The 26945-nt window shown below is 40.2% G+C and overlaps 1 protein-coding gene across 2 annotated transcripts in view; it reads right to left on the reverse strand.

Annotated features, from left to right (window-relative positions):
* PDK3 (pyruvate dehydrogenase kinase 3) overlaps window positions 1-26945 on the reverse strand; it is a 75226-nt gene that overhangs the window by 12500 nt on the left and 35781 nt on the right. The window contains exons 6-11 of one of the 2 annotated variants that reach the window (XM_045787117.2): window positions 17459-17536; window positions 9964-10040; window positions 8556-8657; window positions 8064-8174; window positions 4631-4744; window positions 3192-3331 (exon numbers count right to left, since the gene is read on the reverse strand). In XM_045787117.2, the coding sequence (XP_045643073.1) occupies window positions 3192-3331; window positions 4631-4744; window positions 8064-8174; window positions 8556-8657; window positions 9964-10040; window positions 17459-17536 (622 nt within the window). The remainder of the gene's footprint in view (window positions 1-3191; window positions 3332-4630; window positions 4745-8063; window positions 8175-8555; window positions 8658-9963; window positions 10041-17458; window positions 17537-26945) is intronic. The other variant, XM_045787118.2, reaches the window with a different exon arrangement.

Below are 26945 nucleotides of genomic sequence, written 5' to 3' on the forward strand. Positions count from 1 at the left end.
TCTGTCCAGAAAAGGGGACTATATAAGGTATAATGTACATCCCCAACTTCCAGATTAGGGTCTCTAATACCTGTTAGAGGCAAATAGGACTCCTTGAGGGAAATGGCTGCTTCTAGGATGGAGGCAGGGAAGGTATAAGATGTGACTGCGATATCATCTTGGGCCAGAAAAAGCTCTCAAAGATCAGTGGGGTTTTAGCAAAGGAACACTGAGGATATGACTCGAAATAGTTACCAATGGCCAAAGGTGTGCCAATTTAATCATCAAAAAGATGGCTGCTACACACGATAACATCGATGAACCTCACAGAAATCCAGACACAAAACGAGTACATACTACACGTTCCTTTTAAGTTTAAGAAGTGATAGAGTCACTTATAAGAATGGGTGACAGAGTCAGAATAATGTCTACATGGTGGGGATGATAAAGGGGGAAGAGTCTTATCAGAAAGGAGGGCCCTTTCCAGGTGCTAGAAATATAGATGTAAAAATGTGTCAGGCTATAAACTTAAGACTTGTGCACTTTATATACGTGTGTGTGTGTGTGTGTGTGTGTGTGTGTTAAGTTCTAATTGAAACATACTGAAGGAAAGTCTACACTATCCATAATAATGCTCGAAAAAGAGAAAGCCAGAAATGCATTTGTTAATTTAAGGTGGATTTTACCTCAACTTCCTACCTTGAAAATTGGTAATTAAAGAGAAGATTTAAATTCTTATCCTGTCTTGTCAGGAGGAACTGTACTTCAAAAAATACCTAAATGGGAGCACCTGGGTGGCTCAGTCAGTTAAGCATCCAACTCTTGATTTTGGCTCAGGTCATAATCTCAGGTTGAGATTATGGCTCTCAATCAATCTCAGATTGAGCCCTATGTCGGCTCCCCACGTAGCGCAGAGTCTGCCTGGGATTCTCTCTCTCCCTCTGCTCCTCCCCCCTCTTCCACTCTCTAACCCTCTCTAAAATAAATAAATAAAATCTAAAAATAAAAAGGTATCTAAATGGCCTGCATTGATGAGGAAGAACTTTACAGGAGAATGTCAGCTAATAATTGTCAAAGGAATGATATTAAAAATAACTCATCTTAAAAAAATAAGTCATCTTAGAAACATTAATAAAATTATTGATTCAGGCCATAATTACAGACTGGTGTTAAAAATCGTTAGGTGGGGGCGCCTGGGTTGCACAGCGGTTAAGCGTCTGCCGTCGGCTCAGGGCGTGATCCCGGCGATATGGGATCGAGCCCCACATCAGGCTCCTCTGCTGTGAGCCTGCTTCTTCCTCTCCCACTCCCCCTACTTGTGTTCCCTCTCTCGCTGGCTGTCTCTATCTCTGTCGAATAAATAAATAAAATCTTTAAAAAAAAAATCGTTAGGTGATGGTTGCACAGAGCTGAAATAGTGCTACACACATTACTTTCTTTTTTTAAAAAAAAAAAAGATTTAATTATTTGTTTGAGAAAGAGAGAGGGAGAGCATACATGTATGAGCAGGGGGAGGGGCAGAGGGAGAGGGTGAATCTTCAAGCGGACTCCCCATTGAGCAGGAAGCCGGCCATGGGGTTCAATCTCAGGGCACTGAGATCATGACCTGAGCCAAAATCAAGAGTTCGCCGCTTAACCGACTCAGCCACTCAGGCGCTCCCAGATTATTTTCTAGTTCAGAAGGGAAAAACAACTATACCATGGAGGGATCAGTCAGTCAATCCTGAAACATGAAACATGGCCAATCTTAACATCACTAATGGTGGGTCAGTCAGATATCATGCGTCTCACAGTGTAATTCTGAAACAGTGCTTATGAGAAATGCTCCCTTGAATCTTGAGATGAACTTACAGTTTATAGGAAATACAGAGAATGGGGAAAAAGCTAAATGACATGTCAAAGAAGAAACCAAATAAATCAAGGTGGGATACTTTTGCAAGACAACTAGGATGGTCTCTCGGCACCAACAAAAAAATTGTTCTAGATTAAAAGCAACTTGAAATCTACTCAAATTTGTTATACAATCTAGGAACTGATCCGGGTTTGGGCAATTCAGGGACATTTTCAAGATGAAAATTTACTGACGTGGAAAGGTGAAAATGGTTAAATGAAATAAAACCAGGTTGTAAAACAGTATAAATAATTAGATCTCATTTGGGGGAAAATACGTACACATACAAATAGCAAAGTATCTGGAAGAACATACACAAAGTCGTAAGAGTAGTAATCTCTGGGTTGTGGGAATATGGTGGTTTCTCTTTCCTTTTTTTGCTTACTTACATTTTCTAATTTTTTACAATGCACATATAGTACTGTTCTGTTAATAAAATGTTATTTTAAATAAATAGAGCCGTTATTGTTGCTAGTAGAGCCGGAGCCTAATAGTAGTCAGAAGGGAAAATAATTGGAAACCAAAGATTGGATTGTTGCCCTTATTACCATAAAGTAGTAAAAGCTGTTGTTCTGTGATTAGGTTTCTTTTTTCTTTCTTCATTTATTTATTGTGGTAAACGAGACATAACATTTGTTATCTGGTAACATGGTAAGAAATGGCTGTTTTTATGTGCACAGTTCAGTGGCTTAAGTACATTCACAGTGTTGTGCAACCACCGCCACCATCCCCCTCCAGAATTTCATCTTCCCAACAGAAACTCTGTACCCATTAAACACGAACTCCTCATTCCCCCTGCCCTTGGCAACCATTCCACCTTCTGTCCCTATGAATTTGACTTTGCTACGTACCTCACTTAAGTGGAATCATAGAGTATGTGTCCTTTTCTGTTGTATGGATAAATCACATCTTGTTTATCTTGACTGACAATTTTAACTTCTTCATTTTTTTCAGATTCAACCTGCCCACAGACTTTCTCTAAACATTCTCCTGTCAATCTCTATAAGTGATGACAAATTGCAAAACTTACTTTCAAAATCAAATCTACCGCAGGATAAACCTTGCTCACTGCTCTCAATACCTTCACAGTATAAGGACTCCTAGAACATCAGCACCTCTAGGGGAAGGGCTACTCTGACTACCCAGTTCTTGCTGTCCTTCCTGTCTGGAGTGAAAAAGCTGCTCCAACCTTTCTTTAGAGATCATTTTGCTCTTCCAGTGAAAAAAACCACAAAGAAGATTTGGCTAAAGGTATCATCTGGCTGGTACATTCTAGGGAAAAATCAGATACTTGATAATAGAAAGCAAAGTGGGAAATTACTGTTTCGCCTTGTATTTTGAGGCATCCCGAGGTTCTCTGCTGGGATTGCTCCAGTCATCAGCTTCAGGTGTGGTCTTGTAATGACGCCATGCAGACTTATTAAAAACCGGAAGTCTCTCAAATGATTCACTTGAAAGTGCCTATGAGGCAGACAAAAATATACACCGAAGGTCCACAGTGTCATTTTTCTCAGATGAGATACTAAGCCCAATTTTACTATTTAAAACATTAGAAACCTTAATGCATATTTTTAGAATTATATTAATATTACATTTTCATAGTTTACTTAGATTGGCCAGGATGAAATTAAAGTTCTCTTAAAGGAATAAAAACATTCACTCATTCAAAACCAGTACTAAAGTACATAAAGTAACCAGAAGAAAAAGCATTTTAATTCAGTTAATACTGCTTTGAGATACTCCATCATCTTGACTATATGGTCTTAGGCCAAGCACTATTCACCGGCCAGTTGCTCTCTCAGAGGGCCCATACAGAAATAAAGTTTCATACATACTAAGTTTATAAACATAAGCCCATAAGGTGATATCAAATATCATATCATTCAGATGCATTGGCATCTAAGATGAACGCTCCAAATAACGGGATAAATAATGGTGTACCACATTACATACAACACGTAACACATTACACAGCTGTTAAAAAGAATGACCAGCTCTGTATGAATGGGTATAGAAAGATCTCCAAGCTATACAGGAAAGCTAAAAAAAAAAAAAAAAAAGCAAAATGCTGAAATAATCATTATGTGGGAAAAAATTATTTCCCCCCATATGTTTATCAATGCAGAATCAACTCCAGTAGGCTCCATGAGAACCTGGTACCATGGTAACCTCTGGGAAAGAGAAGCGGGTGACTTAGAGACAGTGGTGGGAAAGACTTGAGTTTTCCCTTTTGTAGCTTCTCAATTTTTTACTACGTGCCTATATTGCCTATTCAAAAAAATCCTCCAAATATTCCAGAGTTTAGAAATAAGTAAAAGTCTGATGCCAGCAATGCATGAGAAAACCTGTGTTATGGAAGCTTTGTTATTAGATCAGCCTTTTATATCACCACATTACGATTACTGAATTCTTGGAACTCTGGGAAAGCCAGTGAGTTTTAAAGTAAAAGACTAAAACGCTTCAGTTTATGAAAAATCTGTCTCCCCTTAGATTAGTCCTTTCAATGCTTACGCAATTTAAAATCACAAGTAAGAATCATGGCTTTAAAAATCAGTATTTTAGTTTTTACATCTCCATGTTTCATATTTTGCTATATCTGAGCATAAAATCAAGGGCAGGACATACCCTGGTTTTCCCATAAAACTGAAGTAAATCTGAAATGAATGTAAGAGATGATGTAGTGCTATTCTCCATTAGTTATTAGCACTTAAAGCTTTCAAAAGCAAAGATGCCTTCATATAACTAATTAAAGTGTAGTACCTTTAAATAAATGACAGCGTCAGTACCGACTCCTTCCATGGAATAGAGTTTTAGATCTCCTTGGAAATATCTAGCATACAGACGAGAAATTGGCAAGCCATAACCAAATCCAGCCTATCGAGAAAAGAAAATTAATACAGTGAGACATGCACAAATGCTAAATACTTGGTATGAGGACTACTCAGAAGAGTAAAAGAAATTCTCTTTTAAAAATTTATTTATTTAGAGAGCGAGAGCAAGAGAGAGCACGAGCAGGAGAGGGGGAGAGACAATCCTTCAGCAGATTTCCCTGAGTGGGGAGCCCAACGTAGGGCCTGATCCCAGGACCCTGAGATCATGACCTGAGCCAAAATCAAGAGTTGGATGCCCAACTGCCTGAGCCACCCAGGGGTCCCGATCAAAAGGAATTCTTTTTTTTTTTTTTAAAGATTTTATTTATTTATTTGACAGAGATAGAGACAGCCAGCGAGAGAGGGAACACAAGCAGGGGGAGTGGGAGAGGAAGAAGCAGGCTCATAGCGGAGGAGCCTGATGTGGGGCTCGATCCCATAACACCGGGATCACGCCCTGAGCCGAAGGCAGACGCCCAACCGCTGTGCCACCCAGGCGCCCCCAAAAGGAATTCTTTTTTTTTTTTTTTAAAGATTTTATTTATTTATTTGACAGAGATAGAGACAGCCAGCGAGAGAGGGAACACAAGCAGGGGGAGTGGGAGAGGAAGAAGCAGGCTCAGAGCGGAGGAGCCTGATGCGGGGCTCGATCCCATAACGCCGGGATCACGCCCTGAGCCGAAGGCAGACGCTTAACCGCTGTGCCACCCAGGCGCCCCCCCCAAAAGGAATTCTTAATTCAGGTTTAAAGCAAATAAACTATTGATCCAACCTTTACAATGATGTATATGTTCATTTATGGCAAACAATCTATTTTCACCCTGCAAAAACACTTCTCTTATGTTTGGAAAATATTAGAAATACTCCAGGTTTTGACTAATGCTTTTTTAGCATTTTAAAGCAAACTGTTGGCATTTTTAAAGCAAATTCCAAATCAAGTGGAATTTGAACTGGTAACAAAACTAAACCACATCATCCCAAAATTCCATTATCAGATTTTCTTGCTCTCTGAAATGAAAATTAAATTGAGTAGCACAAGAGTTCAAATCTCCCAGTACCCAGGCTAATGCGCTGAAAAGAAAATTTCCTGAGAGTCTACTTCCTAAGATTCTGGGAATGCTGAAATATTTTGATTATTGGTAGATCACATATGTTGAGAGATGAGAAAACAATTCCAGTACCCTCCTGTATCCTCATGTCATAGAACCCTGAATGTAACAGGTTGTGGAAAAAAGCGAAGGTCTCAGATATTGACAAGAACAATAAGAACAACTGAGACTAATCTCAGTTAAGTCTGGAGTGGAGGGGTAGGTTCAGTGCCGCAAGCTTTGGCCCCTCTGATGAAATCCACTGACAAGGTTAACGAGGGAAGCAATGGGGTAACGCGCTCATAGAGCAGAGGCTGCCCAGGCTTTAGGCTCAGAGAGACCTAAGTAGAAATCCACTCTGAGCAGTTTATTCAACCCCTCTGAGACTGTTTTGTCATGTGAAAATGTAATAAAAAGCCTCCCTCAGAGCTGCTCTGAGGATTAAATAATATAACAAGTGTCAAGTCTTGACACAGTGCCTAAGACCTCGTAAGAGTAAATAAACGGAAGCTGCTATTATGGCTACTACAGAGCAGCAATTTTACCAGGTTACATGGATTTCTACCATCTGCCAGCATCTTTCCTGGATTCCTTCCTTAGGGCAGGGCCTAACCCAAAGGGTTGGGTATGACCGAGCACACTGTCATTCCAGGGCTTTAGTACTGAAAGAATATGGCCGGTGGTGAGGACAAGGCACCCATGATGATGAATGTGGTCACCACAGCAAAGAAACTAGAACAGTCCAGAAAGAGGCCAAGGAAATCTGCCTCCTACACTCCAGCAAGACCCAGAGCTTGCCCTCATATGAGGAAACAGCCAAGAACGCCTGAGCCCAACGCCATCGTTGGGTGTGAGAAGCCAGGTAAGCCGTGAGAACCCAGAAGAGGGGTCTCTAACTCGGATTGGATGAGGTTCACCCAAGTTTTCCTAGGGTGTCAAAGGACCCGACAGGAGTTGGGGACATATACAGTTGATAACTGGGACAGATGCTAGTGGAAGTCTTTCTTCAAAAGGAGAGGCCGTATGTGACACGGGAAAGAACGCTGATGCGATCAGTGCCAGCTGTGCCCTAATGAGTGCAATGACCTTGGGCAAAGGCACTAGCCTCCTTATTTTCTCATCTATAAAATGGGAGGTTGGATACATAATATTTTAAGGTCTCTTACGTCAATTCAGTTTCATTAAAAAAAAAAAGATGACAGAACAGCTGTCCTCAAGCTGCTCTCTTCAGACCTGGAAGAGAGGATCCATATTCCTTTTAAACAACTGGGGAAGTCTCCAGATTCGCTTGTAGTGTGTTTTTTTTTTTCTTTTAACACTTACTTAAGTAGGTACCAGAGCATTGAAAGGCAATGCCTTTCAAAATTGATCTTCCAAGAATTTTCTTGACTCCTATAAAAATTACTTCCTCTCCGTTTTCAACATGCTAGTTAACAAACTCTGTCTCAAATAAATGATGCAAAGTCTTGGATTTTATTCACACAAATAAAATATAACCTCACATGTTTATCAGTCAGGTAGAACTTGAAAATGAAACTTAATTTGTACCCTCAACCATTTTGCAGACTGATAGATATGTTGCTGTGTTTAATGACAAAGGGTTCAACTGTTGTTTGTCAATTAGAAACACTCAGCAGGGGAACAAAGTGTGGCCCTAGCAGGGTCTAAATGCTGCCATGGTAACCTGAGGCTTTCCTCACTGCCTAACAGAGCACCTATGTTTCCTGCTTACGCTGTTTACTATACAAAATTTAATGTGTTCATAATTTAACATTCTAATTATATAAACAGATGTGGTGGGGGAAATTCAAAGGCCCCGGGTGATTTGGGTCTCCACAGTACGCGGTGCCCAAGTGCCCAGGACCACGCGCAGCGGCCATAAGCGCTCCAGGGCTCCCTTGCTAGTGGGCTATTAACCTTCCACCCGCTCCGAGGGTAGCGCCAGGTGGGAAATGGTGCTCTCACAGCAGTCTCAACCAAAGGGAAGTGCTTTTTCTCTACATTAGGAAGTGAGGTGCTCAGCTCTGAGTGTTTCTTAGACAAAATTAAAGAAACCTAAGTCCAAAGGATTCACAAAGAAAGTAGCAGTGGGATAAAGTCCCCCTTCCTCCAAATCATGCAGGAAACATTCAAATTCAAAGAGGCTAGGGTAAGAAGCCAGGGAGAAAGGCCGCTCTGTTGGAGTCCCTCCTTGTGTTAATGGTCTTTCCTTAAGCAGCACTTTAGGATGCTTACCAGAGGGGCAGCTCTTGTAGGCTCCAGGCTAGGTCTAGGAGCAGTTGAATACATGTAGTTAAAAAGACGGTCTATTTTTCGAAGTGGGACACCACCACCTAGGTCACTTATCTGTAATGTACAAAATGGCTTTTTTAAAAAGTCAATCTATACTTAGTCCGAGGCAAGAAGTTCATTAAAGTACATACCAGGAAACTCTAAAATGTACAAGGGCTTTGAACCCCCAGGGAAATATGGTTCCACTGTGAACAACCTAAAACAAAGGAGGCAAGGAAGGGCACTAGGATCTAACAGATCCTTGGGCCCAGGTCTTGCTCAGCTCCCTGAAAAATGGGGTTCTGATAAGCTTAAATAGGGTAATAAGCTCAAGATCCGACGTGGTACATACAAATAAGACATCCATGGTCCATTTTCTTCTCTTCCCTCGGATTCCTCAGGGTCTGGGTACTATTAAATTAACTGATAAAATATATGTGCAAATAAAGTAGTTACCTTAATGGACAAGTCTTCTTTACCCAGAGTAACAAGGGTTTTAACAGACGGGTAGGCTTCTTTTTTGTCTTCATAGAGTTCAACTGTCGCTCTCATTGAGTTCTGAAATAATAAGGCTTTTTTTGTAGCATACCGCTGACTCACAAACCACAATTTAAAAAAAGAAACTAGCACAGGATTACTTATTACACAATAATGCTTTTGTGGAGCAAGTATTAGCTGGATTTATACACCTTTTTTTTTTTCTCTAAAGAACTTAGCTAAATGTGTGTTTGGATCAAGGAAAAATTGCCCGATGCTTTATTTTGATTTCATCTAGTTTTATTTCCATCTATCATACTAAGTATTTTTTTCTTTCTTTTCTCTTTTTGTTTTTGCCTTAGGGTATTTAAGTTATTCAACTCTTAACCAAGAGAAATGTTTTTATCACATGTAACGAGGCTGCAGAGGCTCATTGATGCACTTTAAATCCTACTTATCCATCTGCATTTACAGAGCACCTTTCCTCTAAAGAAGGTGGAAAACCTGAGACTATTCATGCTTCCCACAAAAATTAATCATTTGGCTGAAAAAACAAAAAAAAACGTAGAAGCAATGTCAGTTAAAAAGAAATTCTGAAAAAGCCACAGCTGTTGAAGAGAAAGTTCACAATTGAATGCCCATCTCAACCTTAAAGTGTTACCTCAGTAACATTATAATTTTGGGAAGCAAATCAGCATAACTGATTTTTCAGGTGTTCAATTTAGCATTTTACACATCGGAAGAAATGAAATTTTAGCTTAAACACCTTGTGCCTATAATACTGCTCTTATAAATGCCATGAGCTACTGATTGACAAAAGCAACAGCTAAGCTGTAGAGAGTCTAAAGAGGTTTTGTTCTTTTTTGGGGAGGGGTCCTCTTTTTGGTCCAGCCCCTCCCTATGTTCCCCTCTGCTCCCATCAGATCTTCTGAATGGACTCGAATACGTAAAGGGGTTACGGGATCTCTCAGTACTAAAACAACTGCCGATGCACTAACGTGCTTACTGTTCAGAAACATAAATATGCAAAAACATGTATTTATTTTGATCTGGCTACTATCAATAAAGCCTTTGCCAGGTTTGGAAACTAAAAAGCATCTCTAATCTCATAACTGAAGAAAAAACAGTATGGATTTTTACATAAAATCACTAAAGTACAATTAAGCTTCAAAATCAATATGTACTAATATTCATGAAAACTATACCATACACAGCAATTTTTCATCCCACAGTGTACAAATTATAAAACCCACAGGGTATCAGAAATAGAATTTTTAAAATGGTTATGCAAAACCTTTTTCTTATGCTAATCTAATGAATCCATTATGCCCTGAATCAAAGTAATTTAAAATGAAGACTTCTTTCCGTGTTTTTAAATTCCACTTACCTTGAACAACTCAAATAGCATGTGAAACAGGTGTGAGGGCACATAAACTACCTGAATAGGTTTGTCTGGAGCTTTGGCTGAAAACAGACACAAAAACCATCAATGAATAAGGGCCAAAACTATAAGAAAGTCAAGAATGCTGCTGGCATTCTATTTTCCAAGTACATAAAAAAGAACTCTACATGAAAGGCTAATTTAGGTTTCCACCTCTAAAGGCAGGGCTGAGCAGAAGCATATGCTTGGAAGTCCAACAAACCTGGGGAGAAATCTGGCTCCTTCACTTACCAGTCATGTGACCTTGGGCACGTTACTCAATCTCTCTGAACCTTAGTTGAGCAAACTTGGAATATTACCACGTATGTCATAATATTCTGAGCATTATATAAGTCATCTAAATAAAGTTCAGTGTTTTTCAAATTCGGGGATACCAGCCCCAGTGATGACCCAGGTGGTCATCATGAGGAATGTGAAGCCACAGAGGAAAAGGGGTGCATCTTCTTGGCAGACTAGACTAAGGAGCAATGTCAACGTCTGTTCAATTTCAACAAACAAGACATATTATAGAGTAGAATTTAAGGTTCACATAACTTTCCTACTAGTAGCTAGCAGACAACCCCCACACACAACCCCCCCTCCAAAGACCCATAGTCTTTCCTCCTTGCATCGGGGATCTCTGGAGGAAAATACGAGAAACACTGAATCCATGTCAAGCACCAAGAACAGCGTGGGCTACAGAATAGATGGTGGAAAATTTGGTCCTTCCTCCTCATGACCCAAAATCACTTAAAAGACTAAAACTACGTGAACATTCCAAGTAGAACATAGACATAGTCACCCACGTTATAATTTCAACCTAACTACTTCCTCTAATAAAGTAAGTAACAGGGATATAAAGTACAGCAAACATTTGTTAGGTTCTTAGCAGTTGATGAAAAGCTTACGCATGCATTATCCAAGTGACTCTTCATGACACTACAGTGTGGCTCACAGGGAAGGTGGCATTATTATGGGCGAGGACACGGCTGTGCAAAGGCTACGTGACTTGCCTACTGAAACAGAAGAGGTCTGAAATTGGACAACTGAACCAAGAGCTTCTGACTCTGAATCCTGAACTCCTTGATGATCAGTTACTTTTGAAATTATTCAGTAAAATAAATAAAGAAATTTTTAAAAAAAGAAGAAAAGTAAAAGTCATTCTACCATTTCCCATCTCATCCCCCAGTCTGCACCCAGAGGTAGCCACTTGCTACTATTTCTGCTTTAGTCTTTTGGTTGATAATATTTCCATTCTGGTCTGTAATGCTAATGAACTCTTCTGTCATTTGTCTCTAGGTTCTTTTTTTAAAAGCTGAAAATTGAGGGGCACCCGGGTGGCTCAGTCAGTGAAGCATCTGCCTTCGGCTCAGGTCCTGATCTCAGGTCCTGGGATGGAGCCCCACATCGGACTCTGCATTCAGTGGGCAATCTGCTTGTCCCTCCGCCCCTCCCCCCCAACTCATGCTCTCTCTCTCAAATAAATAAAGTCTTTTTTTAAAAAAAGCTGAAAATTGACAGTGTTGGGAACATCATAACTAGGTAAATATGGATCACTGCGGAGTGGCCGTGACAGTGTAGTTGAACAACATTCCTTCCCTGCGATTCCAGTGACATGTTTCATGGGTCACATGAAGAAGAATGTTCTCAGCTTTAAGGTGAAATGGATTCTCTTAATCCTCCACCAACTCCTCCAAAATCATGCTACCCTTTTTTAGGTTACTGACTATTTAGACTGTGTCCTTCTTACACAGTTTTGTTTGTTTCCTGGAGCTTCTAACCACCCTTCCTATAAGGAAACATGCTTTCCTTACCATATCACTAAGATCTTCCAGCTTCCTATTCGAGTGCGTGGTATCCATTTCATTCTTCAAAATTTTTCAAATTATAATTGATGGCCTTCCAAACATGCCGCATAGCTATCACCCTCAAACTGTTTTTGATTGAAGTTCTAGTATGTTCTTCACTATTTCTTATGCCCATATTATATATGCCATCAAGTCAGTTAAATAGCCTACCTCAGAAAGGTGCCCTTGGGAAATACATTTCTCAATCCTTACACCTCTGACTCCCTTGAAGGTTTGGCTTCGTACAAAATTCTGCATTCAAAATCATTTTCTCTCAGAATTTAGAAAGGGGGGGGGGGTAGTCTCCTGGCCATGACAGTGCAGCTGGTAAGTTTAATGCTAGCCAGGTTTTCCTCACGCTGCTGGGTGTCACCTGAGGTCTAATACACCTTGGTAGTAATATTCTTGTTGAAGAATGAGGAACTGGATGAATCATTTGAGGGAGCCAGTCCCCCTGGAGCCCTCAACTAAACGAGAAGGCTGACTTGGAGCCCTGCATATGTGGTCAAGACTTCTCAAGTGACTTTAGGATATGCAGACAGTAAGCTGGCTTCTGACCAGAGGGTGCCCCAAATTCTCAAAGAAGAGGGCTTTTACTTTGGGCTAACAACAGGTACGTGAACAGCCCCACTTTTTCCAAGGTTATTCTTGAAGAAAGTACTCTGATTTTAATTTCTACCCAGGAAAAATGCTTGTGACTGACTGTATGCAGAGGACAGCCTGAGCCCAGTGCTCCCCATCACCCCTCTGTGCTCTCCCTTAGACCAGCTTTCAACTGACCCGTACACCCTTTGGCTTCCCTTTCCAGTACTTTGCACCTACTGGCTCTGCTCCCGGGGTCCCTCCGTCTTTGCTGTAGCCTCTCCTTTGTGGCTTCTTCTGCTCCATCTGTAATGAGCAGACTTCCATCGGTCTACCCTCTGGCAGGAGGTGGGACCCGTGGTCCACTGATGACTGCTCTTGGTTTCTTCGCTGTGTTTGTTTGTACTCCTTTATTGTCATTTTAATGGATCCCCAGGAACAAGCTGAACACCCAGGCTATCTTGTACCAAAAGGCATGATAAATTATATAAACAGCCTTCTGAATTCAACCTCTTCACTCCAAATCTTCTTCCAAATCTAATCTTTGATATTTTTTTTCTTTTCAGTTGAACCAACATTCTCTAGGAATCATCTGTAGGCTTGCTCAATTACTTGTACTTTTATTTTCTTTGGGAACATTATAGGTTAGATATCTTTCTTTCCTTTTAAAACCGAGCCCAATGCTTTTGTCCATGACTCTTAACCTAATCCTGGGTCCAATGGCTTTTATGTAGTGGACCCTTAATAGATATTTATTAACTTTCTAAAATAGAACACAAGTGCAATATGAATTTTCCATCTAAGGGTACATTTTTAAAAGTAAATGAAAAAAATGGCCCAGGTTTTTCGTGCTCAAGACTCAAGAAATAATTGAGTCTATATGTTATAGAGTCATTGCTCTAAAAACCATTAATTGAAACAACACTTAATAAATACCAACAGAACTCCACATGGGATACAAAGAATTTCATTTTCAGATAATTCTCCTGTAAGAATGAAAAAACTAGAGGCTAAGCAGAAAAGAAATGCATTTAAGAGAAAAGGTAGCTGGGCACTTAGAGGTGATTAATCAAGCCCCAAAGTCAATGGATAAGGCTATTAGAAACAGTACACAGCATGATTCAAAATCATACTGGGATTAAGTCCTGATTCTGGCATTTAATAGACACAGTAATAGGTATTTAGAACATCTGGGCCTCAGTGTTCCATACCTGAAATGGGCACAGTACATATCTCACTGGGTTAATACAAGGATTAAGTGGGATAATAGTGATAAACTAGTTTGCAAAGGGCCCACCACAATGTAAGTAGTCAATAAATGCTGGCTAGTATCATTACTAAAAAATAAACTTTATGGTGTTAACAGGGCTACCAGCAATGGCTTTTCAACTGTTGTACAGAACTCCTTGACTGAAAATACCGACAAAAGTATCCAATATAGGGAAACTAGAAATCAAAGATCCCAGGGTAGATACACACCTTTCTGTGAACCCTCTTTTTAAAAAAATATTTTATTTATTTGAGAGAGAGAGAGAGTGAGAGAAGGAGCAAGAGAATGCAAGCAGGGGCAAGAGCAGAGGGAGAGAGACAAGCAGACTCCTCACTGAGCACAGAGCTGGACACAGGGCTTGATCCCACGACCCTGAGATCATGACCTGAGCCAAAATCCAGTGTCAGCCACTTAACCGACTGAGCCACCCCAGCATCACCATGAACCTCTTCTAACAAAGTATATATAGTATGACTTGAAGTTGTCTTTTTAAAATTTTTTTTAAAGATTTTATTTATTCATTTGACAGAGAGAGAGAGAGCGTGCATGACCAAGGGGAGCGGCAGGCAGAGGGAGAAGGAGAAGCAGGCTCTCCACTGAGCAGGGAGCCTTTTGCAGCGCTTGATCCCAGGACGCCAGAATGATGACCTGGGCTGAAGGCAGATGCTTAACTGACTGAGCCACCCATGACTTGAAGTTGTCATGTTGCCCACCAAACCCAAAGGCATGAACGAACCTCTTGACAGGAAAGACTAATCTAGAAGTGGTGAAGAAATCCACGTAGTAATCATAGTAAGTCTTATCCTTCCCAAGCCAACCCTGACTTCCAGTAGCCATCCTTTTAAAAATACCTATTTCGTGTCTGGAGCTGTATTTAAGGCCCTAGAAACAGTATCCTTTTATCACCACACTAGGTGATCTAGAGTGTCTAGAGACAAGGAAGTTGTTCCTTGTGTGCCCTCCCACCGCCTGGCTAGCTACAAAGCTCACATCGTTCCTCTGAGCCATGCTGCCTCACCGCAAGGATCCAAAACAGGTAAGAAAAGAGGTTTCTTTGCTTCATGTTCTGGCAAGTGATTTCTCAGGAGAATCAGAGAGCTAAAACGAGAACAAGTGTGACAAAATGGATGCTTTTCTCTGGAGAAACCAATGTGGGTTGCCACCGAGGGCAAGTCGGAAAAATCTGAAACCTGATAGAAGATAAACAAACATCTGTTATTTTTAATGCTCCTGTGAAGCGTTATCAAATGGATAATAAAGTTTATTCTAGCTGGCTCCCAATATCCAGAATTCTAGTGATGACTGTTAAATACTCACGTATGTTCTCCATAGTCCTATTCCCTACTTTCTCAGGGGTCTACAATGTGAAAGAAGAAAAACCCAAAGATTCAGAACGAAAGATGATATGTCAAAAGAATGGAATGAGTCTCAGGAAGCCACGCAGGTTTTTTCGGGTTAGTGGCAGTATCATTGTTCTCAAGTGCAGAGCAGAGGGCAGCACTATTACTCACTACTGTTCAAGGCACCCGTCGGGTAATGAAAGCAATGTGAAAGAAGCAGCGTAGCTAGTTCACACGGGCTCTGAAAATGAATCCGTAGGAATCTAGATCTGATGGATTTTCTTCCAGGAAAACGGAGATAGGCGACATGCTGTGGCAAACATCCACTCTCTACAAAGTGGCATCTACTTAAGGTGTTCAAGACCAACCCCTGAACTGCATCTCTACCTCGGAACTTGTTAGAGCTGAAGCACAGCCCTTAGCCATGTCCACAAAGAGCTTTGACATTCAGAAATCATAAAAGAGAAATCATAAACACATTACCCAAAGCAACAGGAAACTAGAGGCTGCCTATAACCCGCAGCACTCATTTAACTTAGCGATGGGTAGAGGGACTTCAAAAATCATGCATGAGACAGTGCCAAAAATAGTCGTTCATCTCCTCTCCTGGGGAGGTCCGCTGCCCGGTGTGGCGGCTTCACTGAGAAGAAATGTGTGACACAGCTGGCTCCTGGGAATCAGCAGGAGCAGGCTAGCTGCTGTGGCCTTTAGAGTGAGTCAGGCTGCCATTCATTCAAAAGAGCGACTGGTAATACCTGCGAATTTAAGTTCCGTGTTGGACAAAGAGAAATGTGCATGGTGAAGTCAGGCCTCGCCTAGCTGGTGTGAAGAGAGAATACCGAGACGCTGCGACTCAGGACCACTCCAGCAAAGTCCAGGCAGTGTACTGATCCAAAATACGGGCACAACTCTTCTCAGAGAACCCAACAGACTTGGAAAGCAGCTTTGATTCCATACCTTCCAGTAGAATGTAGGGGCGACTGTCCTACAACAACGGTCTAACGTCTTTTCACATGTTGATCTCATTATAAGCAAAATACATTTTTGGCATATTTTTGAGAGGGAATTTGATTTATCTTTAATTGTAAAAGCCCACACCCTATGTAAGATTCAGTCATTCCACTTCTAGGGACCCTACCTACAGAAATGCTTCCACGTGTTCAAAATGTTCCCACCCTCCAGACATAGACACACCCTTCACTGTTCATTATAAAGAACATGGGAAAATTAGAAATTCTAAAAGTCTGCTCAATGTCAAATGACTAAATAATGGCAATCTACACCGTGAATAATCTCTAAATGACATAAATACATGCAAAGATCTTCAAGGAGAAGTGAAGAACACCAGTTATAAAACATGTATAGTTTCAACCCCATTTACATAAAAAAACAAAGCTCTGTACGGTCCCGAGAGAGTGAGGGGACTTTCACTTCTTACTCTACATTCTGTATTGTTTGTATTTTCCCAACGAGCATGTTACTCTTGTAACTTACAAATAAATAAAGGTAACATGCAAATAAATATAGAATTATATGACTAAGATAACAATCAGCTATAACCCCATAACCCAGAAAGCTGTTTGTATTTTGGTGCTATCAATCCTTCAAAATATTTTCCATTGAACTTGCACCACTACAAACTTCTATAGCCTGTATTTTAAAAACTCACCTGTTTCCATACATTCAATACTCTTTTAAAGCATTATTTTGAATGGCTGCTTAGTATTCTATCTTATGGACGTACCACAATTTATTTAAATAATCTTCTATTGTGGAAAACTTGGGTTGTTTTCTAATTTTTCTGTTTTAGAAAACCATACATCTGTGTACACCTTTATTTTCTCATAATAAATTTTCTGAAGTTTAATTTACCAGACCAAAGAATATGACCATTACTGAATTTTAATTTACTGGGCCAAGAGAAAGGACATTGCCAGCATTTTTTGAGAAAGGCTGTACTAATTTAAACTTATACCAGAAATGTGTGAGTGTTGTCAAGAGAGTATTTTTCTGGGCACCAATTCAAAGCATTACAACATAATAATCACTGCCATTTTGAAAGACAAAAATGGCACTTCTCCATTCTTGTTTGTACTTCTCTGATGAGTCTAGTTAAACACGTTTCCATATGTTTACTAACTGCTTGGCATTTATTTTGAGACCTGCCTACTCATATGTTTGTGCACTTTCTACCTTGATGACTTCTGTTCCAAGATCTCTGAGTTCAAATAGATTACATCCTCCTGTACAAAAACTCCTTACAACAATATACCTAGGTGACCAAAGAGATAGAAAGGCTTTAAAAAGAAATGAAAAATGAAAAAGCAGCATATTTGGAGGGATCTCAATGAAATACAGCTCAGGCATCATCAGATTTTTAGTCAACTTCCTTGTACGTAAGGTTAAAACGATGTTTTCTTTACCATTGAATTCTTCAACTTCCAGCTCCGGAGCTACCAGGTAATACTGCTCACACAGCATCTTGGCAGTTTCATAGGCATCTGCAAAGAAATAAAAAAGTTTAGGGGCGCCTGGGTGGCGCAGTGGTTAAGCGTCTGCCTTTGGCTCAGGGCGTGATCCCGCCGTTCTGGGATCGAGCCCCACGTCAGGCTCCTCTGCTGGAAGCCTGCTTCTTCCTCTCCCACTCCCCCTGCTTGTGTTCCCTCTCTCGCTGGCTGTCTCTCTCTCTCTGTCAAATAAATAAATAAATAAAATCTTAAAAAATAAAAAAAATAAAAATAAAAGAAGACTTTAAAAAAAAGTTTAGCTTTAGACACAAGCAGACAGATAGATAAAATAAAAACAGGACAGTTACGAACCTGATGGATTCAGAATTAATTATTGCTTTTTAAAAGCTAGTCTTTTTTTGGCTATAATCGAATTATTATGACTGAACCAAAATTTCTCCTCCTGTAAAGTTTTAATGACCACAATGATATCAAAATACTGCACTAATGACAATATGGCCAGTTCTATACTAAGCGTACATTTGTTTAGCTTTTAAATATTCCTAAAAGGCATTTTCCATGAAAATCTATAAAGTCAAGACTGTACTTTTTGAACACCATGCAACCTGACTAAATTGCAGCAAAAGGTATTTGTTGTTACAATATTACTGTCTATATTCCCTATGCTGTACATCTCTGTGACTTAATTATTTTTTAACTGGAAAGTTCTATCTCTTAATCCCCTTCACCAATTTCACCCCTCCCCCACTAGCCCCTCTGGCAACCACCAGTTTGTTCCCTGTGTTTATGAGTCTGTTTGTTTTGTTTTTTAGATTTCATATGTAAGTGAAATCATACGGTATTTGTCTTTCTCTGTCTGACTTATCTCACTTAGCATAATACCCTCTAGGACCATCCATGTTGCCGTGAATGGCAAGACTTCATTCTTTTTTTATGGCTGAGTAATATTCCACTGTATGTATATACCGCTCCTTTATCCATTCATCTATCGATGGACACTTGGGTTGCTTCCATATTGTGACTATTGTAAATAATGCTGCAATAAATGTGGGGTGCATATATCTTTGAATCAGTGTCTTTGTTTTCCTTGGGTAAATACTCAGAAGTGGAATTATTGGATCATATGGTACTTCTATTTTTAGTTTCTTGAGAACCCTCCATACTATTTTCCATAGTAGCTGGACCAAATACACTCCCCCAAAGAGTTTCTCCACATCTGCACCAACACTTGTTATTTCTTGTCATTCTGATACTAGCCATTCTGACTGCTGTGAGGTGGTATTTTTTTGTGGGTATGATTTGCATGGTGACAGAATGGTGACTACACTTATTATGGTGAACACTGAGTAATGACTAGAACTGTTGAATTACTATGTTGTACACCTGAAAGTAACATAGTATGTCAACTATACTTCAATAATAAAAAAAAATTTTAATTAAAAACCATATGACATTCTAGAAAAGGCAAAACCATAGAGACAATAAAACGATCAGTGGTTTCCAGGGGTTCAAGGGGAGGTAGGAGGGGCAGGGATGAATAGGTAGGGCACGGGGCATTTTTAGGGCAGTGAAACTACTCTGTAGGATACTACAATGGTAGATACATGTCCTTATGCGCTTGTTAAAGCCAGGAGAACTACACAACACAAAGAGTGAGCCTTAATATAATCTAGAGACTTTAGTTAATAATAATATATCAATGTTGGGGTGCCTGGGTAGCATAGTTGGTTAAGTGGCCAACTCTTGGTTTCAGCTCAGGTCGTGATCTCAGGGTTGTGAGATCGAGCCCTGAGTCGAACTCTGCACTCAGCAGGGAGTCTGCTTCAGATTCTCTCTCCCTCTCCCTCTGCCTCTCCCACATGTGCTCTCTCTTTAAAATAAATAAATAAATCTTTTAAAAAATGGTAACATAGCAGTGTTGGTTCATCAACTGAAATAAAAAGAATTTTAAAATACTTTTTAAAAATAATAATGCCAAAAGATTTAAGATTAGCCAATTATTTGTAATGAAATATCAGTAAGTATTTGCTGAATGAATGGGTTTCCACGAGCCACACACTCTAAGTTATTAGGGACACTACCATAGCTTAAATAATGTTCTTTAAGTTAGCTAAAGGTAATAGATTCGGCCTAATATTTATCAAAGTCTGAGGAGCAACAGTTTGCTTTTGAAAGGAAAAAAAGACATAGGGTAAGAAGATCAGGGCTATTAAAGAAATAGCTGGAAGAGAATTCAGGCAGTTACAACCCAAAAGACGGGAAACATTCAGAAAGCAAAGTCCATTGTTATAGACTGCACCGGTGCCTTTTCTCTTGAACTGTAAGCAATCTGGGCTCAGGGCTTGTGCCTCACACTGGATTTGTAACTCGTATAGAACTTAGTATATACCTATTAGATGGCCAATACATATTCCTTCCTTGGATAAATGTTAAACCTCTTGATAACTTATTTTTAAACCAGCCTTACTGAGATCGAATTCTCATATACCATACAAGTCACCCGTTTAAAGTGTACACACAATTCAGTGGTTCTTAGCGCCGGTGCACAGCCGTGCATCTATCACCACCATCAACCTCACACCGTCGTCACCAGGGAAAGAGACTCCGTGACCGCTGGCCATCGTTTCCCCCCACCCAGCCCTCGGCAACCACGGGTCTACTGTGTCTCTCTAGATTTGCTATTCTGGACATTTTACGTAAGTGGAATCACACGATACGTGGCCTTCTGTGTCTGGCTTCTTTCACTTAGCAGAATGTCTTCAAGGGTCATCCGCGTCACAACGTGGGTCAGCGCTTCATTCCTCCTTACAGCTGAATAGTATTACACTGCACACACACACACACACACACATTTTGTTTATCCATTCACCTGGTGAGGGACATTTGGATTGTTTCCACTTTGTGGCTATTATGAATAATGCTGCTATGAACATTCATGTCCAAATTTTTTTGGTGAACATATGTTTTCATTTCCCTTGGATATATACCTAGGAGAGGAAAACTGCTTGATCATAAGGTATCACAATGTTTAAACATTTGAGGAATGGCCAGAATTGTCTCCAAAGTGAGATTTTTTTTTTAAGTTCCACCTTCAGAGTTTCTGAAGATCAGATATTCAGATTACCTTAAAATGCTTCCTAGGTGTGTTTGCAATGTTCTCAACTGGACACCAGCTCTTTGGAGACAGGCTTGTAGTTTTTTTAAATCCCCTACAGCAATATTGTGCATACGGTAGACACTTAAGATTCAAGAGGAATGGAAAAAAGGCGGGGGGGAGTAACCCCTACAGAATTTAAATGTTCAAATTTGACACTGTCAACCTAAAATAATATAAAGATAAGATTCAGGTATGTTCAGACTGGAAGTTTTGGTTCATTTACCTCATATTGCTGCCAAATTAAAATTTTACATCATATTTGACCTCAGAGTAAAAATTCCGATTATTTTATTAGACTTTTAAAATTAAACCACTGTAAAGAATCACAGACAGAGACATTAGAATAACTATGACAAGATGAAACAACGAGGGGTAGACAAAGGACATGTTATTAAGAGGAAAAAAATATTTTTTAAAACAGAGTTGATCAGTGTGAAAACAGACATTAAAGTAGGATTGATTTTAAACTCTAATAAAAGAAAAGGAAAATTTAGAATTATACTAAACTTACAAGTTTTTCCTTAGAGTAGAAGAAACCTCATCAAATATGTGCAAAGTAGTCTTGTAAAGAGACGAGAAATCAAGACTCACTCTGCTCTGGCGACACCACTAAACAATGTTACATCTCCACCTAGTGACACGAAAGCAGAGCCGACTGAGAACCTGCAAGGCCACTTGCCTTCAACCAACAAACACTGAAATCTGAAAATGACGCTTCGTTAACCACATACAAAGCCGACACACCTCCACAAAACAACTCCCCCAAGTATATAACACCTTTAAAGATGTTTAAACATCATTCTTCCATTCACTATAAAAGGAGAAGGACCCAGTCCTGCTAAAAGTGCTGGTCCCTCATGGCATTAGCCTGGCCAGGCACATGAGATCATAAGAGCATTATACAGAAAAAGTATTACAAAAATATAACTTGTGCAAGATGACAGAGTCCAGAAAGCAGCAGGCAACTTGAAACGCGGAGACCCAGAATGGTTCCTAAAACCACACATAAGAATTTTTAAACCATACTCCTAATTATAGTGTATCGGTGCTGTCATTAAAAACTGCATTACGGGGGCACCTGGCTGGCTCAGCCAATAGAGCACTGGCTGGCTGGAGCCAATGTTGGAGCATTGTTAAATAGAGCAATCCTCCTACCCATGAGAAAGTTTTCAAGGTGCAGTTATACTGATGACAGATGTTCTTTTTGGTCAGACTGCGAACTAAGGCCTAGAGTGTTTTCCAAACCTGGCTATATGTAGAATTCATTAACAAGTTTAAAAAAAATGGACAGATTATAAAATGAATCCCTGGAGATTATGATGCAGTAGGTCTGTATTGAGGCCTAGGAATCCGTATTTTAAAAAACTAAGGGGCACCTGGGTGGCTCTGTCAGTTAAGCATCCACCTCTTGGTTTTGGCTCAGGTTGCGATCTCAGGGCTGTGAGATTGAGCCCTGCATTCCATGCTCAGTGCAGAGTCTGCTTAAGATTCTCTCTCTCCCTCTCTCCCTCTGCCCTTCCCCCTGCTTGCACATTCTCTCTCTCTAAAATAAATAAATATGGGGGGCCTGGGTGGCTCAGCCGGTTAAGCATCTGCCTTCAGCTCAGGTCATGATCCCAGGGTCCTGGGATGGAGTCCCGCATCGGGCTCCCTGCTTGGCGGGAGGCCTGTTTCTCCCTCTCCCACTCCCCCTGGTTGTGTTCCCTCTCTCGCTGTGTCTCTCTCTGTCAAATAAATAAATAAAATCTTTAAAAATTTTTTTAAAAATAAAATGAATAAATAAATCTTTTAAAAAAAACTTAGTAAGTAATTCTGAAGAGAAGCTAGATTTGGGGCCCACTTGCCTAGAAAGCTAAGGCTAGGTCATGCTAATTCTGTCACTGTCTCTCCCAGGACATGAATGGTCATGGGGTACTGGGGTGTATGACAGCACATATGTACTCAAACAAAACAATCTGTTTAAGTTAAATAACATAAACATGAAAAAGTTTTAAAACAACATAACCAAAATCCAACTACTGGCTTATTAGTTCATTTCCTTTATTCTAGAGTAAAATGCAAGTTCTACTTATAATAAGCATTCTAATAACACTTCTAGTTTTTAATTAGAAGCCAAAATTTTAAAATATGATAATTTACCTAATTATTTTTGCCTGCAATATATTTGGGCCAGCATTTACCACCAATCTGTAAAAGCAAGTATCAGGAAATGACTTTTATTGTCACTGAATATAAATGCTATTATTTTAAAAATCTGTTTTCAAGGAAAATAATGATCATAAAGTAACAAAATGGTGGGTATGGCACATATATACCTCCTCAGGCTACTCAAACTATAAACACACAAGACTAAATATATTTTATTTAAGGGTAGGGTGAAGGTTCACACAGCAAGTAGCCCAAAAAATTAAACTTAGCCAGGAAGTACGGGTTTTTTGGGAAGATTTATTTTTTATTTCTTTCCCCAAGAGACAGAGAGAGCACGAGGTGGGGAGGGGCAGAGGGAGAGGGAAAGAATCTCAAGCAGATTCCCTGCTGAGCGTGGAGCCCAATGCAGGGCTTCATCCCAGGACACTGAGATCATGACATGAGCCAAAATCAAAAGTCAGATGCTCAATTGACTGAGCCACCCAGGCACCCCAGGAATTAGTTATAAAAAAAAAGCATACAGGAATGTTTAATAGATTATGGAAAATTTTTTATTAGACTTTTTTATCAGAAGATTTTCCTATTCAAAATTCACCACAGAATTCTGCTATCAAATATTAGCCCCTATTGTGAAGACACATAGTCATTTGTTTACAAATATATATACTTTAAAGATTTATTTATGTATTTGTCAGAGAGGGAGGGGGGAGAGCGAGCGAGCATGAACAGGGGGAGCGGCGGGCAGAGGGAGAAGCAGGTTCCCCGCTGAGAAAGGAGTCCGATGCAGGACTCGATCCCAGGACCTGGGGTCATGACCTGAGCCGAAGGCAGACACTTCACCAACTGAGCCACCCAGGCATCCCAAGTTTAGAAATCTCTTACAAGAGGCTAGACAAGGATAAATCTGAGTGAGTGCTAAAAAAAAACAAATATGAAGGTGCCAAGGTCCCTAACTTGGGTCTAACAGGATATAAAAAACTGTCAAGCTCAAGTTTAAAAAGCCACTGCCAGAAGAGGTAACATAAGTGACCATAAAGCATTACAAAGTCAGAGATATGCTGCTTTAGAAACCCTTTTAAGCTACAGTGCAATTCTAGTAAGGTATGTTTATCACACTTCTACCCAGAACCCATCTTGAGTGGGAACCAGAGTTTTTTTAAGCACTGGACTTTCTCCTACTCTCCAAACCACAGCCAACTAGACAAGTGGGGGCAGAACATCTAATGTAGGGCAACCAGTCTACAGGTTGACCAGAATCCTAAAACCTGTGGTCATGGGCAAAAAGATGGGCTAAGCCAACTAAATTCATCTGTTGAGAATTTAGAATGGAGACACTCAGGCAGGGCAGAAGACAAAAAGGACACACTGAGAGTATTTCTGATCTAGAGGGCCTGGAATGCCCACCACTGCCCTCAGTGAGCTGCCCTAAACAAGTCAGTTAGCCTACAGACAAGAGAAAGATGGAGGGGCCATGACTTGGCAACCCCAGTTGCAAGGATATACATAGAAAACAACCTTGTTTTCTGTTTCCCAGTTCCAATGTCTATAGCTCCAACTGTGATGTGCTTCCTGCCTTTGGATTACCATGGAACCTACTAGTTTCTTTCAATAAGTCTGTTTCTTGTGCTAACACAAGTGGATCTCTGTACCTTGCAGCCTGAAGAGCCCTAAGTAAGAGCGCAAGACATTATTTCTGAACCAGAATAATGACATGCTCTCAGGATGCCATTTGTATGCCGTTATGAGAAGCAATAAGAGCATGGAGGAATAACACAGGCAAGCCAACGTCACTGTGAGAGCTGACTTCTGTACCATGCATTTAAAAATTTCCACCTTTAAAATGATCTTACCACAGGATTTTCCATTTTATTTCCTGGTTTCTTACTAAGACAGGAGAGAAAAGGGTCACAATGTTAGGTACCTCCCAGAGGATACTAAGAACAGCTTTCCAACACTAATTCTAGCATTCGCTACCATGAGTCTATAATTTGCAGATGTGTAAAGGTAGATATTAATGTGCTAAGGAAGCAGCAAGGAGGCATGCTTCAGTGTTCTGCACATTTAATTAGTGTTATGCAAGATGCACCCCACTTTTACACATTTATACAATTGTCTAGTCAAAAATAAAAATATTGTCCCTACCCTTCTACAAAAAGTGTTCTGTAGTCTGTTTCAAGAGATCTAAGTATGGCATCATTGTTCATTCATGAAGGCTCCATAAGGCTGTAAGACACACACATGCACATACACAGCCACGTGGGTGGGCACGGAGGGCGTGTGGGCTGGAGATGTGACCGTGCTTAACTCACGCAGGAGCTTCACAGCTGCGAAAATCAATAGTAGAGCTGTCAGTGAAACCCAGAACCCCTACTCCCTCCACATCAAGCTTCCGAAAACAATATGAAAGGAAAACAACATCTGAGATAGAGCTACACCAAGTAAAGTAACTGAGAAATCGAGTAGAACGTGAGAAGATAAAAAAACAATGAAAAAATACCAACTACTCAAAAAGAGGAAGGGAACAGTAAGACTTCGCCAAGGGTCAAAAGACATTGACACACCTTTCTTCCTCTTCTTGACAGCACTCAGGGGTACTGGGAATAACTGTGAGGCGTGGGCCCTATGAGACTTTCTGATCATTGCTCCTGGGGCATCTGGGGGTAGAGACTCAAGTGCCTTTTTGCTAGAAGACACGGAAGAATTTGCAGGCCTTTTGACCATTGGTGCTCTTCACTTCGTTCATTCTCTCAGTCTTACCTTGAGCCAGAAAGAGCATCTGCTCAGGTATCATGACACTCGGAGAATTAAGAGTGGGCCCAGAAGCAATCAAACAGAGAGCTGACTGTTAAAATGTGCTTTAGTCTGCAAGGAGAAGAGACTTTCCAGTTTCCGGCTAGGTTGCCCAGCTCATTTTGCTATGGTAGGAAAGGGACCTGATTTAAGGCCAATACTCCATTGAGGAATAAAGATTATACACACGCAGCTGGAAAATCCATTCGAATACAGAGATTACGAGTATAGCAGATGAGATACAGGAAGGACTCCAACTATAATGATACAAAGAACGGAAAAGAGGCTACACCGTCAGGTGCTAAATTCATCCGGGAAGGTTGTGTTGATGCACATTAGTGCTGGAGAAGGGGAAACAGACAAATACTATGGATTTTGTAAAGACAAGGATTACTCACATTATTTGCTGTTGCATACTCATCTGTCAATGTGGTATGCACTCAAATGTATAAAACAACATTCTCACTGAGTTACGAAAACAGGTATTTTTATTCTCTTTTCTTTTTCCCCACATTTTCTAAACTTTCTTCAATGAGCACTTTTTAGTATTTTGGTACCATGGTATTAGTCCTCTCAACTGACCCAACTGGGGCCAGGAGTTGGATAACTGACAAAAATGCTGGATAAAGTAGGAAGCCCTGAAGTATGACTATTATTGTTAATACTAACTTCAAAATGCACATTTAAAGATATAATTATCCTCTGCCAAACTTTTCAGATATGACCAAAGTCTCTTCCTTCAATATGGATCGGCTTGGGGTTCTAGGTCATCTTTCTGAGATAAACAATGCTACATATATCTGTGAATTCCAATCCCTATTCCTTTAAAGAGTAATAAACTTAAAGATATTTGTGAAGCAACATGTGCTCAGGTTCCTTCTGAGATTTTTACTCAGTGCTGCCCCGTAACCTAAGAGTTACCTGTTCACTGTCATTCCTTACATTTTTAAGAGACTCTATCAAGTCTTTCCAAAGCATTCAACTTGATTTTAATGGAGATAAGTCTCTTTTCTGTACTCGCATTTCTTCAGTTTACATAATACTGAAATAAATTATAGAGTCACAACAGGTGGAAAACTTATACCACCGGTTTGAGGACAAGTGGCCCTGAGTAAGCATCCACTTCACCAGGTGGAAGAAGCACAAGAGCATTCTAGAAAGTATGCACGAGCATACTGAGTATGCCCCGGGTAATAGCAGGCACGATCTGTGAAGGGACTGAAGGGCGGCAGGAGACTTGATTGTGTGAACATAGCTCGATGTGTTTATGCACTTTCCGAAACTGAAACCACCGTTTGCTGCTCAATTCCTTACCGGAAGAGGCTGTCAAAAAACGAACAACCTGGT

Source organism: Ursus americanus, chromosome X (genome assembly GCF_024610735.1).
Source record: "Ursus americanus isolate L20-20 chromosome X, mUrsAme1.1.p, whole genome shotgun sequence".
In the NCBI taxonomy this organism is placed as follows: domain Eukaryota; kingdom Metazoa; phylum Chordata; class Mammalia; order Carnivora; family Ursidae; genus Ursus; species Ursus americanus.